The sequence below is a fragment of the Notamacropus eugenii genome, chromosome 2, assembly GCF_028372415.1.
Source record: "Notamacropus eugenii isolate mMacEug1 chromosome 2, mMacEug1.pri_v2, whole genome shotgun sequence".
Taxonomy (NCBI): domain Eukaryota; kingdom Metazoa; phylum Chordata; class Mammalia; order Diprotodontia; family Macropodidae; genus Notamacropus; species Notamacropus eugenii.
Window position 1 is genome coordinate 300356068 of NC_092873.1, and position 18365 is coordinate 300374432.

At 41.3% G+C, this 18365-nt stretch overlaps 1 protein-coding gene across 3 annotated transcripts in view; it reads left to right on the forward strand.

The window, feature by feature from the left end:
* PDE4DIP (phosphodiesterase 4D interacting protein) overlaps positions 1-18365 on the forward strand; it is a 276664-nt gene that overhangs the window by 79409 nt on the left and 178890 nt on the right. For all 3 annotated transcript variants that reach the window (XM_072644546.1, XM_072644554.1, XM_072644549.1), the window contains exon 4: positions 16287-16397. In XM_072644546.1, coding sequence (XP_072500647.1) covers positions 16287-16397 — 111 coding nt within the window. The remainder of the gene's footprint in view (positions 1-16286; positions 16398-18365) is intronic.

Genomic DNA, 18365 nt, shown 5'->3' on the forward strand with positions numbered 1-18365 from the left:
CTTCAAAGCTCAGCTTTGTCATCTCCTACAACAGACCTTTCCTGATTCTTTTCTCCCCCCTCCCTGCTTGTTAGTTCCCCAATGCAGGGACTGTATAATTTTTGTTGTTTGTATGTTCAGCATCTAGCATTGGGCCTGGCATACAGTTGCCACTTGATAAATGTTGGTTGATTGATTGATAAGATCAGCAGGGAGGATGGAGAGAGTGAAGAGCAGAGGGGCAAGGACTGAAGAGGTTAGCAGTGAGCATTTTTTAAGCATTTCCTACATGCCAAGCACAGTGCTAAGTGTTTGAGACGAAAATGCGAGAAAAAAGAAAGCTCCCTGCCCTCAGAGAGCTTACACTTTAAAGGGGGAAGACAACATACAAAAGGATGCTGAAAGGGAATGGAGGCAGGGGAAGGTATGCAGTGGGCATGGTGACAAAGTCAGGGAAAGGGAGAAGCAAAGGGGAATAAAGGATGGCCCCTTTCAAAATGGAGGCCATGGGTAGGCAGAACTTACCAATGAGAAATGGAGGTCAGCCCAACGGAGGGATGTGCCAGGGTGAGAAGGTTGCAGAGACCGATGGATGTTCTGGGGTGAGGAGGCCCCAGGTGCTGAGGCAGTTGAGGGATGGTAGTAAAGTCCATAAAATCAGAAGTCTAGTCAGGAGAGGAATGACCATTGGATTCTGTCTACATTTGGGGGATGGGAAGAGAGGAGAAAGAGAAGAAGCAGTCAGAGTGGTAGGAGAGAAAGAGGTTCTTCTTGTCCCAAAAGTCAAGGAAGAAGAATTAAAGAAGGTCTAATGGAGAAAGCTCCTAAACAGGGCCTAGTGCTACAGGAGAGGAGGAGCATGGAGCTTGTGGTGTCAGGGGGAAAGGCCTCTTGGGGGTATTGGTGTGAGTGTGTATGTGTGTGTGTGTGTGAGTGAGAGAGACAGAGACAGAGACAGAGAGACAGAGAGAGAGAAAAAGAGACAGAGAAATAGAGACTCACATACATAGACAGAGAAAGAGACACACAGAGAGAGCCAAAGAGACAGAAACAGAGAGAGAGAGATAGACAGAGAGACACAGAGAGACAGAGAGAGAGAGAAGAGAGAGAGAGAGAGAGAGAGAGAGAGAGAGAGAGAGAGAGAGAGAGAGAGAGAGAGAGAGAGATACTGGGTAAGGGCTAGAGACCTTTCCCCTTACATCCCCTCTCCCTTCAACAGCCTTAGCTTAAATACTTCCCTTGTTTCCTCTCACTGTACCCTGAATGTATCATTTGTTTTCCTACCTTAGAAATTTTATTCACACTAAAGTATTCCCCCAACCTGGAATGGCACACACTTTTTCCTGCCTACCTTCATGCCTCTACCTCCCCCACAATGTCTCCTTTATCCAGAAACCTTCAGCAAAGACAGCTGCAAGTACACACTATTTATAGCCAGAAGCCAGCTTACTCTGGCAGTCTGAGTCTAGCCATAGTGAGTCAGCCTGTTGCGGGCCTAACCTGTGGCAAACTTTTCCACTTGGACTATGGTTTAGTTGTATTTCTTTAGAAATGTTACCATTAGGAGTGTTTTCCCCACTTCACCCTATCCTGTGGAAATTTCAGATATTCCAGGGACTATTTTTCTGTACTACATCAGGTTGGAGTCTACCAGAATGTCTCTTGAATCAGTCATAAAAAAAATTTCCAGGCATGATTTCAGAAGAAAACAATTTGCATGTCCAAATCCCAAAGGCCTAAATATGTCATTCCCCGCAGTCTCTGACATCCAGAAAGTCAGTCAGTAACCAATGCTCCAAGCAACTCTCATTTGGTTGCTGATCTTTGATTCAGATCAGAAGCCCTCTGTGACACAACTAATGATGTCTGAGAGTTTCTGTGGCTGAAAAATCAATCATCCTCTGGCCAGTCTGGGGAGGAATCTCCTCAGAATTAACTAGGCTGGTCCTTGGACACTAGACATACAGTTCGGCAGACCCATATCCTCAAAGCCTTGCCATTTTGGTAGGACTTTGCAGAACTTGCACTCCATTGGCCTGATCAGGGTGAGGCCTGATGATGAGACATCAGAGAAAACTTTTGAGAAAATGATGAGACATCAGAGAAAACTTTTAGTGGAGGTAATAGCCAGTAGGGGCGATTGAGCCCTGAACATGGAATATCCAAGTAGAGTTTGATTTTTCTTTTCAAATGTAGAAAATTGGGGGCTTGTCACACATTCCTCAGATCATCCATCATCTCCAGCCACCTAGCTGTCCTTTCCCCTAGGTAATTTTATAATTTTTTTTGCTCTTTTCTGTACAATCATAGTTATTATGGATATTCTTCTAATTCTGTTCTTGCATCCTTTTTGCATCACTTTGTATAAGGTTTTCCTTTCTTCCTAGTTCATATTCCTATTTTTCATTCTTTAATAAGGCAGTAATAATAATAGCTGTCCCATTAAAAACTTTAAGACTTTGCAAAGTATTTGCATGCATTCCTTCCTTTATTATTAAAACACCCTTATGGGAGAGGTGCAGCAAACATAGTTCCTTTCATTTTATATTGAGGAGATTGTGACTCAGTGATCCTGTGGCCAGGATCATTCACTTGAAGGTGTTTCAGAAGGAGAATTCAAGCCTAGATCAAGTCTGACTCTAAGTTCAGTGTTTTTTGACTCCACCAGGCTACTTCTTATGACTCTTCTTAGTAATCCTCTATCGACTTCTTATTCCACAATCTTTTTCAGCCATTCCCCAATCATTGGACATAAAGTTAATTTTTTTTATAGTATTAAGGCAGCTATGAATATTTGTTCATCTAAGTAAAGGCTTAGCAGTGGAATCACTAGGCCAAAAGATATGATTAATTATGTAATAATTAATAGTATCCATGTGTCAGCTTGATCTCCAAAAAGAATGCACCAATTTACATTCTAGCAATAATGATAATAGTGTGGCATTTGCTAGGGAATCAGAAACATCCACTAATTTTCCCATTGACATTAAGCCTTATCATTTTGTCATGCTTCTTCCAGTTTGATGGATGTAATGTGGTACTTCAAGGTTGTCTTAATTGGACATTTCTCTGGTTTTTAGTTTAATTAGTACCTTGTCCAACCTTAATCTCAAAAGTTGAATGAAAACTGGGGCCTCTGTCTCAGTGCCTGACTTCATCCTCACTTTCTTCATCCTCTCTAAATGGAAGTTTGCCCAAGTAGACAACCTGAATACTGTGGGGAGGGGGAGGTAGGAGAGGGGGATCAAGGTCAGAATCTCCTGAAAACTGCGAAAGGATCCACTTCTAAATACATTCCCAGTCAATCACTCAAACTTTCACTTCTCCGTAACTAATTATTCTCTCATATACACTACTAATCACATAGTCCAACATTAATAAGTCATAATAATAATTGACATTTAGGCTTTTCTGGCTAAACATCCCCATTCCTTCTACTGTACCTCCTATTTATCTCAAGGATACTCTATATCCTATTTGCAGTCTTTTAAATGCTTTTAAATGTAATGGTTAACCAATTAACAAACATTTATCAAGTGCCTTCTACATGTTGGGACCCTGCACTACCCTACGTTGAGGATGCCAAGGCAAAGCATCCTTGAGGAGCTTATAATTTAGCAAGAGGAGTCAACATGGGCATATATGGGCCTATATGTGTGTGTATCACTCTCTCCATATATATATATATATATATATATATATATATATATATATATATATATATATATATATATATATATATATATATATATATATATATATATGTATATATACATATATATATACACACACACATATCCATCCATCATATTTAATCTATCATATATATGACATACATATATATACATACATACACATATATATACATATATAGGGATAAATATACACATATATGATAGATTAAACAATAGAGGAGGTACTGGCAGATAGATGGATAGATAGTAGGTAGGTAGATAAATAAGTTGGTAGGTGGATAGGTAGGTAGATGGATAGATAAGTAGATACATGAGAGAGAGAGAGAGAGAGAGAGAGAGAGAGAGAGAGAGAGAGAGAGAGAGAGAGAGAGAGAGAGGAGAGACACACATAGAGAAGAGGGACAGAGAGAAAGGAGAGGGAAAGAGAAAAAGAAGAGAGAGAATATCATTTAAGTACTAGTCACTGTGCCAAGTACAGGGGCTATAAATAAAGCAAGCAGGATACATCACCGCCCTTAAGGAGCTCCCATTCTCATGGTGTGTGGTCTAGGCACTCAACAATCAGGAGCACAGATTTCAGGACAGAGACATCTTCAGAGTGGGAAGGCTACTCTTACGGAGATAAAGTGTCTGGAGATGAGTTGAACCAGGAATGAAGTGAATGAGTCTGGGGTCTCTTATGAAATAGTAGCCCCAGCTAGTAGCTGAGTGGATCAGGAGTTAAAAGGGGGGCACTTGAACAGAGTCTTGAAGAAAGTAAGGTATTCTGAGGGGGACAGGTGAGTTTGGAGTACATTCCAGCCATGGAAAGGTCTGGAGACTAGAGGTGTGTAAGAAACAATGAGAAGGTGAGTTTGACTGTCCCTTGTATGAGAAGGGGAGTAAGAGATGTATAATGAGGCTGAATGAGACCAAATTGTAAACGCTTAAAGTTAAATGCCAAACAAAGGAGTATATATTTGTTTCTAGATGTAATAGGGATCTGTTGGAGTTTATTGAGTAGGGGCATAATGTGGTCAGGCCTGTGCTTCAGAGAAATCACTCGGGCTTCTGTAGGGATGGAATACCATTGGGAGAGATGAAGCAGGAAGACCATTTAGGAGGCTATTTTAAGAATCTAGGCAACAGGTGATGAAGGCCTGGGTTATAGTTATGACTATGTAGGTGGAGAGAGGGGTGTAGATGTGAGACATACTGTGGAGGTGGAAACAAAATTTGGCAATGGACCCGACATGTGGGGTAAGTGAGAGTGAGGAATCAAAGATGACTCTTTGAAATCTGATTGACTAGAAGGATTGTGTTGCCCTCAACAGAAATAAAGAAATTTCAGAAAAGAAGTGGATTTGAGTAAAAAGATAATGAATTCTGTTTTAGATATGTTTAGTTTGAAAAGTTTATCATTCATTTAATTTGAAATGTCCAATAGGATTTAGTGATATAGGACTAGAGCTTGAAAGAGATATTGGGGCTGGACATATAGATCTGAACCAAGTCATTGGCATAGAACGAACGAATGAATAAAAATCATTCATTCAATTCTGACTACATACGAGACAAAGCGCTAAATTTTGGAAATACAGCCCTCCATGACCTTGCATTCTCACAGAGGGAAACAACAGATGCAGGGGAATGGTAGCCTGAGAGGATGTTTTAGTGCTGGAAGTAATGAAAATGGTGAGTATAGACATAAGGCAACTGATAGACATGTTCTTTCCAGAAATGGAAAGATTGTTTGGTTAGATTACTGTTCCTGGAGCATGAGGCAATAATTAGGAAGGGTTTTTGAACAGGAAGATGACTGTAGTGCACAGGGTCTGAGACCAACTAGATATGGCAAATTCTCACCAATCAGGAGCTCATGGGCCCCAGAAATTTAAGAACAGCAGGATGGCAGGAAGATGTCCCGAGTGCATTGAGATCCCATGTTTTGGGACTAAAGGAGACCTTAGAGAGTAACACTGTTCTTTAACAGGTGAGGAAACTGAGAAACAGAGATGTTAAGTGACTTTCCTAGAGTCCCAGAGTTAGTGTTTGAGGTTTTATTTCAACAGATCCAGTGCTCTAACTATTGTGCCACATAGGTGCTGAGATAATAATTAAATCCATAGAAGTTGATAAAGTCACCAGCATAGAGAGTGTAGAGAAAAAAGACAATAGGCCTCTAGGTCTGAGACGCAGAGTCTAAGAAGGAGTAGTCACACAGGTGGGAGGAGAACCAGGCTACAAGTAGTCAGAGAAGAGGGAGTATTCAGAAGGAGGAGGTGGTCACCAATGTCAAGAAAAATCAAGACTGAGAAAAGGTCATAGAATTAAAGAGCTTATTGGTAACTGAGGAGATAACAATTCCATTGAGTGATGACGTTGGAAGCCAACTTGCAAAGGGTGTTAAGGAGTAAATGAGAGAAGAAGAAGTGGAGACATTGAATGTAGATGGTATGCACAGGAGTTTGACTGAAAAGGGCAGAAAAGCAATAGAACCACAACTTGAAAGAATGGTAAGGTCTAGAAAAGGTTTGGTTTTTATTTTTAAGATAGAGGAGACTTGAGTGTGTTTGTAGAAAGCAGTAGAGGAACTAGTAGATAGGAAAAGATAAAAGAGAAAGAGGAAGAATGACAGTGGTGCCAATTTGCTAGAGAGTATGAGATAGGATAGATCAGGGGCACATGGTACAGAGGTTGGCCTTGGAAGGGAAAAAGGACCCCTCTTCATCAGGAACTAAATAAAGAAAGAGAGATTGGGGGATGATGCCATGGACTTGTGAAATGTTAGAGAAGAGGAGAAGAAAGGATTTGAAATGAATGGCTTGTTTTCTCAGGAAGTCAATCAATCAGCAAATATTAAGTGCCCACTATATGCTAGGCACCAAACTAGCTGGGAGTATGAGGAGAATTATCCAGGTGGGAAGGTAGGGAGAAGAAATTATGTGGGAGGCTTCAGCAGAGAAGAGAAGGTTTAGAACATCCTCAGTAAGGACTCTAAATATAGAAAGAGTATACTTTATACATGGCCTGATGAGGACAGAATACAGCAAAGGTCATAACTTCCTGTATCCTTGATATGATGTTCCATAAACAGTTCACACTGAGCCCCAGACCCTAGCAAGTCTTCCATCCTGACGCCACCTGCTTCTGGAGTACAAGTTTGCTTCCTTCAGGCTCCTTGGCATTGGTTGCCAGTTTTGTGTATATCTGGTCCAGTTGTTACTTAAGTGACACAGCTGGGCCTTGCTACTGGGGCCCCTGGGATTGTATGAGCCACAAGTTGGTGAGAGGATTTTTTTAGTCAGTGGTGGGCACACAGCAGTTAGTAAATGTTTATTATATTGGTTTTAACTTAATTAATTGAATAGTAAAACACAACTTTTAGTTTTTTTCTCCCCCTTCCCCAGGACGATAGGGCAATGCTTATAAAATCATTCATTATCTTACTTTATTTTTTGTTGAGTTATTTGGATTTTCCAGATCTCTGTGTTATCCATGTTGTCCCAAGGCACAATAGCCCAAACTACAGGCTTGAATGGGCAGAGTTCATTCTTTGGGGGGCAGGAGTAGCCTCTACCTAAATCCTGTCTTTTAAGTTCATTCTTTCCCTGCCTCCCCACTCCTCACCAACCCAGAGTTGCTTCCATTATCTCCCAATAGAGCCCATGTTAGAATCTCTATAGATGTGAATAAAAAGGTCCCTGGTCTTCTCTAGGTTAGCCACTTCACCTCTGCACACCCCCAGAAATTGCAGAGGAGACTTTAGGCTTAATAAAAGGAAAAACTTTCTAAACATTAGACCTATCCAAATCCAGAACAGACTACCTCAGGAAGTGGGCATTACTGGAGGTCTTTAAGCAAAGAATGAATGACTACTTGTTGGAAATGGTTGAGAGGGCATTTTCCATGTATGTATGGGTTGGACTAGATGGTCCATGAGGTCCTATCTGACTCAGAGATGCCATGGTTCTGTGTACTTTCTCCTAGTGGAGTATAAATAGCCTATCCTTGTCTATTTTTGTATCTCTAGCAGCTGGCAAAGTTCTTGCACATAGTGGGCAACTCATGGATCACTGGAGTACTTGTCATATTTGGACAGTGATAGTGTGGGAAAATCTGTAGCTATCAATTTTCTACCCATTCTCCTCTAAGACTAGGTTTTTCTTTTACATATTTAGCTGCTATGCTATTTGAATTTGTAAATGTAATCTTTATTTCAGAAGTTCTTGCATCTTGAAGGGCTCATCCCTTCACTTTGAGGGATTTCTCAACTCTGACTTGAGATCTTCCCCAAGAAAATTTAGGGAAGACACACTTTGGCACCATACAGTACACCAACTGTCCTTGAAAACGTGAAAATATAAAATAACAGAAGGAAGATTTCATTGAAAATTTAAAAGATGGCAAAGCAGAATTCTTAGAAAATAAAGACATTTTCCAATAAGCAATCTTTTCTCATATGTCAAATCTCTTTTAATTATAATAATGGCTGGGCAGATTCTTCCCTTGCTGTTCCCAACTGATGTCAACAGCCATAGCAACTCCTCTAGTTCTTTATGGACTTTAGCTGCATCTTGAACTTTCAATAGTGGCTTCTTTTGCAATTCCATGTAGCTCCCACCAGCAAGTGTCAGACACTGCTCTTCAGAAGTGATTCTAGTGGGTAACAGCAGACACTGCTATCACTCAAGGCAATAATTTTTCTCAGAATTATATCACTACTGGGGAAATGCCAGGCTAGAGACCTCTTCTCACCAAGGCTATTTTTCTTTGTCACACTACTAATACTACTGCTACTACCACCACCACCACCACACTAATACAACTATTACACGAAATACTATGAGTACTAGGAGTCCTATGAGTACTGGTATACTAGTCCTACTACTAGAATTTTTTACTGCTATCAGTATGTATGTGGTAGTACTAGTACCTTCTAATAGTATGAATATTGCTACTACTAGTACTACTATGAGTACTAGTGTACCACTAATAATATGATTATTACTAATATTAGTGCTGCTACTAGTACCACCACTATCACTACTACCATTCCTCTTCCTCTTCCTCTTTATACTGTGTGTACTATGGGTATTAATGTCCTAGTACTACCACTACTAATATGGTACTACTAATCCTAATACTACTACTAGTACCACCACTGTCAACAACAGTAACACTACCACCACTACTACTATTATTATTATTATCACCACCATTGTTGTTGCTACTGCTGCTACTGTCCTGCCACCACTGCCTCTGGCTACCTACCTCTAGTCTTCCAAAAGCTTACTAACTCAGGGAAAAAAACTTGCCAACAGAATGGAAACTATCACCCTTAATGTACTCCAGTGACCCACTCTAGATTTAGCTGTGATGACTACGAAGCTAAATACTCTTTCCCCCATTTAAAACCCAGAAGAGTTGTTCTCTACTCAAAGGAACCCACCATTTTTTTCAGGTTACAGAACCCCCCCAATATCTCCTTAACTAAGCCGAAGAATATTACCTGCAGTATTTAAAGAGCAAAAATCTGGCTCCAGGTTTCCCCCATCACACACATATCACTTTCCTTCACAAACTCTTTTTTTCATCCACATTGGCCTCCTTACTGCTCTGGGTTTGGCATTGCCACTCAGCATATTATCTTTCTGATTTGGGAGCCATGGCACAATGGAAAGAATGCTGAACTTGGAAGTCAGAGGACCTGAGTTCAAATCCTTTTTCCACCACTTTCTATCCATGTGACGATGAGCAAGCCACTTTCTCTGGGCCTTTTTTCTTATTTGTATAGAAAAAGGGTTTGACCTAAATGAGGACCAAAGCCTTTTCCCATTCTATAACTATGTTCCCATGATCCTAAATATGTCTAAATATCCTAAATAAAACTTGACATGTCTCAGCTCTGCTCTTATTGCTTGTGGCAAGAACAGAGAAGAGTCTAGCTTAGAGCCTCTTCTCTCTGTATAGCCCTCATGACTGCCACCCCCAGTATGACTTTCAGCACCACCATCTATTTTTGGTAGCTAGGGAAGTGGTTGTTTATTTTTTTGGGAGATGTTTTTGTTTTATATAGTTCATAGGCATCTAATGTGATACCTTATTATTCTGGGATCGGGGGTGGTTGGTGTCTGTGTCTGAAGAAAGGGAATTGGTGGGGATCATCTGAGTCCTTGCTAGGCTTAGCCATGTGATGACTCTGTCTAATGCAGGATTTATTTTTCAGACTGATGTAATGATTCCTTTGTTGTCTCTCCTATCATTAGTCCTGTTATTTCAAGAAAGGGCTTTGGAGAAGATAAAATCCTAAGTGGAGCGGTTCCCGGGGTTTGGATGGGAAAACAAGTACTTATGATATTTCTTGAATATTTTAAATGTGGGTTTCAGGGATTAGACAGAGATTTTAGAAAACTTAATGGCAAGTCAGGCTATAGCTTTGCCTCTGCCCCTAATTTACTGTATGACCCTGAATAGGTAATTTTACCTAAGCACCAGTGACTGACTGTGCTGGTCATGTGGATGATAAAGTCCCTACCCAGTGACTCATCTTCGCCTCCCTTGGCACTCCTCGCAAGCAGCTTGAGATCTCTTTTTCAATTGCTACTAGTTAAGGATTATTCAAGCTGTAACCCTAAGATCGAGACTAGAATCATAACTGTAAGTGATTGTGGGTAATGATAATGATGAAAATAACAACAGCTTATATTTTTATAGTCCTTTAAGATTTGCAAAGCACTTTACAAATATTATCTCATTTTACCCTCACAACGATGAGAGGTAGGTGCTGTTGTTATCATTCCAATTTTATAGATGAGGAAACCGAGGTATACTGATCCCTGCAGGCTGAGGATTGACTTAAAAAATCACATATTGACATTATCTATGTTCTATTTCATTGGTATTTATTTTATTAAATATTACTCAAATTACATTTTAATCTAGTTTGACCTGCACTCAGGAGTGTTGTCCCATTCTCTCAGTTGACCCACGTTTGACACCTCTGTTCTAGGTGTCATTTAGGTGACTGTCCAAGCAAGGTTTGAAGAAGGTGATTCCAAAAATGTGAACTCTGAACAAAGAAACATACTGGAGTTGGAGATGTAGATCTGCAAGTTATCTGAATAGAGATGATAATTGAATCTATGGGAGCTAATGAGATCCCTAAGAGAGAGATACTCATGGACTCCATTCATATGACCTTAGGCAAATCTCTTAATCTTACTCAGTTGTTTCTCCATTATGTCTGACTCTTAGTGACCCCACTTGGGGTTTTCTTGGCAGAGACGCTGGAGGGATTTTGCCATCTCCTTCTGCAACTCATTTTATAGACAAGGAAACTGAGGCAAGCAAAGTTAAGTGACTTGTGCAGGGTCTTACAGCTGGTCAATGTCTGAGGTCAGATTTGAACCCGAGCCTTCTTGACTCCAGGCCTGGTGCTCTATCCACTGTGCCACCTGCCTGCCCACTTGCTGGGTCTCAATTTTCCTCAGTTGTGAAATGAGGAGGTAGGAATAGATGACCTTTGAAGTCCTTCCCAGTTTTAGCTCTGTGAACCTATGACAGAGTGTAAAGAAAGAGAGGGGGGCCCAGGACAAACCCTTGGGTACATCTATAATAATGGGGCATATGTTGGAGGAGAAGCAAGACAGAAAGGTTTCTTGAAAACCCAGAGAGATTATCCAGAGGAACAGGGTACTCAGGAGAGTTGACTAGTGCCAAGAAGTATGAGAGCTTAGAAAAGGCCATGCTATGTCTAATACCTACATCACGATGTTGTCACAGAGCTCCAATAAGACAGTCTACCCAGAGCACTTTGCTCATCTTGAAATTCTCCATAAATGTTGATTATTAGTCTATTACAAGAACAAGAGAGGACAGTGTGGTGACTGAATTGAATATAATTCATCAAGTATAGTTATTATTTTTTAAAACTGACATGTATCAAGGGGTTGTGACACTTAGCAGTTGGTCAACAATCCAGCTATTATCACCATTGGTCATTATTAGGAGCTACTATATTACTATATAATCTGTAATATTATATAATATATAATATTATTAGGAGCTTAACAGGAAACTGTCTGGAGTTCTATAACTGAAGGGAGATGGGAAGATGAAATTAGGGAGGGAGCAAGTGAGAGCTATGAATTGTTGCCAAAAAGCATTTGGGGATTTAGGCAAATATTTGAGAATTCATCTTTTGTGGAGAAGGATACAGTGTATTTTCCTTGCTCAAAAACTTACAGTGGATCCCCATTGTTTAACAAATCCGAATTCTTCATCCTGGCATTCAAGGCAATCTATTGAAAGAATCCATCTTACCTAATTTCCCCTCTTTTTACCTGGCACCCTCTACTTCAGCTATGTCAGTCTCCTCACTCTTTCCAAAACACGTCTCCTCTCCTACTCAGAAACCTTCACCAATTCCTTTTTGCCTTTGTCCTGCCATTTAAAGCTGTCTATAAATTGACTCAGCATAGTCCGCACAGATCCTCCCTTTGAGTGAATGAATAAGATTTAAGATTGCATTCTCATAAAGGAAAAAAACAGATGCAGGGAAATGGTGGCCCAGGAGGGTGTTTTAGCATGAGAAGTAACAGGAATGGTGAGTGGAGATATGAGGTAATTGACTGATGTGGTTGTATTGGTTCTACTACTGTTCCTGAAGAAACAAGCAGTAGCAGGGAAGGATTCTTGAACAGGAAGATGGCTGTAGTGCAGTGGATCTAAGATCAGCTAGATATAGCGAATTCTCACCAGTTAGGAGTTCATGGGCCCCAAGAGGTTTAAGAACAGCAGAATGGCAGGAAAGGATCTGAGTACACTGGATCATATGATCATAGATTTGGGACTAAAAAAGACCTTAGAGCCTAACACTGTCCTTTTACAGATAGGAAACTGAGAAGCAGAGATGTTAAGCGAGTATGCTAAGATGTGCAAAGCTGAACAAAAAGGCATGCTTCTCTGTTCCCATACAACCTTGAGGTGGAACCTTCTTCCTCACTGCATAGTTTCAATGGCTATTAGTGAAGGAGTCATCTTGCTCCCCCAGATGCAAATGCAGCAAAAGTCACAACTGGAGCCGAGTCAGGTCATATTTGAAGACACCAATAGACACCAATTGGTTATTCAACCAATGGAAAAGGCTGATCCCACCCACTTGGCAGGCCAACACAGAATGTCCATGCATGCTCTGGTCCTCATGATTCCCTAGCAGCAGCTTCCTTCCAGCCTGCCTGGGGAGATATAATCTCAGGTGGTCTAGGAATGCACCAGACCCACATTATTCAAGCAAAGTCCCACTGAAGGACCACCTCCTCCAGGAAGCTTTCCCTGATGACTCCAGCCTTTATTGGATGCTCCCTTCCAAGGCACTTAGAGCAATGTCAATCTCTTTCATTCCCATTCTGTATTTAGAAGCTATACTACTCATTTGGGGTCTTTATTAGAATCAGACAAGCTAAAGCTGGAAGGGACATCAGAGGTTGTCTATCTCTCATTGTACAGAAAAAGAAACTGAGGACCCAGGAGGTATGAAGTGACTTTCCCAAGGTCATATCAGTGGTAATTTGCAGAGGCAAGGTTACATATTACCTGTATAACTTAAATTTATATGTAATTTAAAGCACTGCACAATGCACATTCTAGTCTTTTAAACATTACTCCCTTCCATTTACTCTTTGATCCAGCCATAGAGGCCATCTTACTATTCCTCCCACACAATTTTCCATCTTCTTTCTCTGGGTCTTTGTCCTGGAAGTTCCTCCTGCCTGGAATGCCCTCCTTCCCCATCTCTGACTTGTAGAATCCTTGGCTTCCTTTTAGATCAGCTCAAACACTGCCACCTCCTCCAGGAGTCTTTTTCCAGTTTCTCTTGTTGGTACTATCTGCCTTCCTAAGGCCACTTTCCATCTACTCAATATTTTGTCTTTTATGAGCTGATCTATGTATATGTTATCTCCTCTATTAGAATATAAGTTCCTTGAGAGCAGGAACTAGTGTTTGGAGTTTTGCTGTTGTTTTTATTTTTTGGTATCTCCAGCTTAGCGCAGTGCCCAGCACATAATAAACACTTAATACATGCTTATTGATTGATTGGTAACTATGGACTTGGTCTCTCTAGGTTTGTTTTCTTGTGCCAATGAGATAGTTTGGGTCAAAGGGCAAGGATCATGTGATAATTTTAGCATCTCCTGATATACCTTGCATATTTTCTCATAGCAGTTACTCTAAAAGTACATGAATGAATGAATGAATGACGTTTTGACTAAGACTGTGAAGGACTGGGGAGACAGTGTATCTTTGATCAATTTCACAGATCACCAAATTCTGCACTAGGACTGTATAGTATCTCAGGAGACACAAAAATGAGTAAATCACACGGTTTTTGTCTTAGGCTCAAACAATCTCACTGACACAACGACACAGGCACATAAAAATCAATTCCATAGTTATTAGCCAATCAATAAACATTAATTAAATGTTTACTATGTGCTAGAGATAAGAACAAAAACCCCCAAATTCCAGTTCCTGCCCACAAGGAGCTTAGTGAGAGAAAAGACACAATAAGGGTTTTGATGATGAAAGATTTTTCCTCCTCTTGAACCCTTTTATCCACATGGAGCCCCTGTGTTTGGTGTCTTGTCAGTGGGCTTATCTTTCAGTCACCTTCATTGTTCCTTGTGATGTGCAGTAAATAATACTTCCTGCTAATGTCTCAGCTGTGATTCAGAGCTCTTAAGCTGCACTATCTGGAGCTGAGATCTCTTGCTTCATTTGACAGGTGAGGGAGTTAAAGCCTGGTGCCTGGGTGGGGCTGGTCTGGGACAAAGCTGCCTGCAAGCTCTGCTCTCCTGGCTAATTGTTCCATGTGCCATTATTTTGTTTTGTGTTGTTTTCTTTCCTTTCCCTGGCAGTCTTCCCTTTGTAAGTTTGTGTAAAGCATAGATTTTTTTTTTTGTCTTAAGATATAACTGAAATAGGAAAAACAGCTCCTCCCTTTAGAATGTGGAGAGAAAACATTGGCTTTGGAATACAGTATTAGAAGCAAAAGCTTAAAGCTGCAGGGCATCATCAAGATAATTTTGTCTACTCCCCCCACCCCCATTTTACAGATAATAGGATCATGGATTTAAAGTTGGAATCAATTGTTATGCATTTATTATTCATTTACTATGTTCCAGGCACTGTGGTAAGTGTTGGACTTACAGATACAATGAATCTCCACTCAGTTTGATGTTGTTCAATTGTTTTAGTCATGTCTGACTCTTTGTGACCCCGGTTAGGGTTTTCTTGGCAAAGATGCTGGAGTGGTTTGCCATTTCCTTTTCCAGCTCATTCTACAGATGAGGAAACTGAGACAAACAGGGTTAAGTGATTTGCCCAGGGTCATACAACTACTAAGTGTCTGAGGCAAGATTCGAACTCAGGAAGTGACTGACTCCAGGGCATGTGCTTCATCTATTGTGCCACCTGGCTGCCCTCATTTTACCTATTGAAACTGAGGCCATGAGGGGTAAAGTGGCTTGTGTTTTGGATCATGCAGCTACTCAGTGGCAGAACTAAGGACTGAATGCAGGTTTTCTGACCCCAAATTCAGTTATCTTTCTGCCTGTCCCTGAATCAGCCAGAGTTCAAACATCAACTCTGTTTACTATTATGTGACCTTGAAGCAAGTAAGAAGCCTCTCTGGGTAGTTTCACAATTTGTAAAGTGAGGTGATTTTACTAGATATAAGTTTCTACAATCTCTTTTATTTCTACATACTATGGTCCTTTGATGGATGATGAAAGGTCACCAGAGAGCTGCCTCTGTGTGTGTGTGTGTGTGTGTGTGTGTGTGTGTGTGTGTGTGTGTGTGTGTGTGTGTGTGTTGCACATATTGATTGGGCTGAGGAAAGGCGGTATGATCACAGAAGGAAATTGGAGTCCTTTCTGGACAATGAAACGTAGTAGTGACCCTTTGAGATCCACACCTCACAGAAAGTGAGCATTTGGCATATAGCCATGTTTAGCAGACTTGCCTGCCTGGCTGCCTTCTTTTTTCTGTCTGGTCACCCTCTGGTTTTTACCACTCTGATCACCGACCCCACATCTCTCCTGTCCTTTCTCTTGCTGTCTTTCCTCCCTCCTCCTCACCCCAACTTTTCTGATTTCCTGGAAGCTTCTGGGGTCCAGTCCCTATTCTCTTTGGAGAAGCTGCTAATTGCCTGCAGTGGGGCCAGCCAGGCTCTGGGAGGGTGACAGTCAATTCCTTGCCTGGGATCAGATAACACCACTTGTGTCTGAGTTCATGCAGTATGTTCCCCTGTCAGGGATTCCACAAATATCTCCCCGAGGTAAAAAAGGAAAGCAGGCTGAACTCTGGCACCCAGTGTGAGCTGCTAAATCCCAAGCAAGGCTCTGGAGAAAGCAGGCTGCTTGGGAGCATGTGTCCATAGAGCCCTTGCCCCTCTTGCCGGCAAGACCACCCCCCCTTGCCGGCCAGCCTGTCTCCTTCTGTAACTTCCCATCTGGCTTGATTTATGCCCCTATGTTGCTTTGACATGTTCCTCGGGTGAGCGGGGGGATTGGTGATGCTCCGCCACATGGGTTGCCCACCATGTCTAATGGATATCGTACTCTGTCCCAGCACCTCAATGACCTGAAGAAGGAGAACTTCAGTCTCAAGCTGCGCATCTACTTCCTGGAGGAGCGCATGCAACAGAAGTATGAGGCTAGCCAGGAAGATGTCTACAAAAGGGTGAGTGAAGAGAACCTGGGCCTTTCCTGTTGAGGGTAGGGTCCCAGCCATGGCTGTGCATGGGCCATGGAAGCACAGTTCGAGGAGGGCTTGCTTCATCTTTCCAAACCTGTTCTGGTTCTGTCTGATCTGTCAGGGTCTAGAAGTCGTGAAGGAGAAGTGTGTGTGTGTGTGTGTGTGTGTGTGTGTGTGTGTGTGTGTGTGTGTGTGTGTGTGTGTGTGACAGAGAGAGAGAGAGAGAGAGAAAGAGAGAGAGAGAGAGAGAGAGAGAGAGAGGAGGAGGAGGAGGAGGAGGAGGAGGAGGAGGAGGAGGAGAAGAAGAAGAAGAAGAAGAAGAAGAAGAAGAAGAAGAAGAAGAAGAAAGAATCTGGTTCACTGTGAAATTCAGTGATGTCAAAAACTGTGGAAATGATTATATTATGTAACTAAGCACCTGATATTTTGCTGTTAGTGACGTGGGTGTTTTTGGTGTCAGGGAGGCTGAATGGGTAGCTTCTGCCCTGAGATGAAGGACAAGCAGCGTCAGAGAATGTGAAAGTTGGAAGAGACCTTACAGTTATCTAGTGCAACCCACACTGGGAAGGAATTCCCAGTAGAACATAGTTGATGGTCCAATCTGGACTTGAAGGGGAAATTCTCCCACTTCTTGAGGCATCCCGTTGCACTCTGGGACAGTCATCAAACCCAAATTTGTCCTTTTGCAGCTTCTGTCTCGTCCTAATTCTACTCTCAGGGGGCATGGCCTTTCACCACCTTGGTTGAAACAGTCCTTGAACCTGGGTGGGAAGGGGAGCGTCTTTCATAAGTTGTCCTTTGGTTAACAGGCCTAAGAGGAGGTAGAAGGGAATGTCATGGAAAAAGCCTTGAACTTGAAATTTGGTTGGCCATAAGGCCCCTGTAAGGGAGAAATCAGGCTATAGGCTTCATGGAATGAAGGCTCCTAGCTAGGCACTTAGGGCACATTAAAAACTGGCATCTACCAGGCAAATATAGACCCAAGCAATTATTCAATGAATTCTGCCAACGTGAACAGCTAACTGGATAACTCCCCTGTTCTCTGCCCCCACCCTTATGTTTAAGTCAGAATTCTTTGGATTCAGCAAGCATGTATTGGATTGATTGGACAGTTATGAAACTGTCCCCAGCTATTTTGTATGTTGCATGGCCAGTGTCTTGTTTGAAGGGTTTTGAAATAAATGGGAAGGGACATTCAGATGAAGAACAGGATCTCATGCACGTAGAAAATGGGTATTGGAGGAGACAGGATTTTGCTGCTGGCCCTGAATGTTAAGGGAGTGTTAAAATTTGGTATAACCAACATTTGTTCAGTACCTGTTATATGTAATGATATTGTATTTAACCATTTAAAGGTTTTCTCTTTTCCTTCAGTAGGATGTAAACTCCTTATTCATGAGGACTGATTTATTTTTGTCTTTGTATTTTCAATGGTGGTTTTCATGTTTGGGAAGGGGCAGGCTATACATCCAGATAAATCAAGAGACAAACGTTTCTTAAGTGGCTACTGTGTTGGAGGCACTATGTTGTTATTTGGGCATAAGAAGGCAAATAAAAATACAATCCCTACTCTTTCAATGCATACATTTTATAGGGGGAGATAACATATACTCATGTAGGTATATACACAAAAGAAATAATAGTTAATTCAAGTAATCATATTTGAAATTATATAGTTAGAAATTCTATGTACAAATCTATAATTAAATAATACAAGGTAATATAAGGTGATGTGTATTAGCAGAGAAGGGGCACAAAAGAGACTTCAATTACTTGAGATAAGTTTTGAAGGAATTTGGAGATTCTGATGCAGAGATAAATGAGAATGCATTTTAATTCTGAGGGACTGGATGGTCCATGCTAAGGCAGAGTGGTAGGAGGGGCAGCAGAAATGCCAGCGTAGCTGGATTTCTGAGTACATGTAGAGAGGAATGGTGAATAATAAAGAGAGAA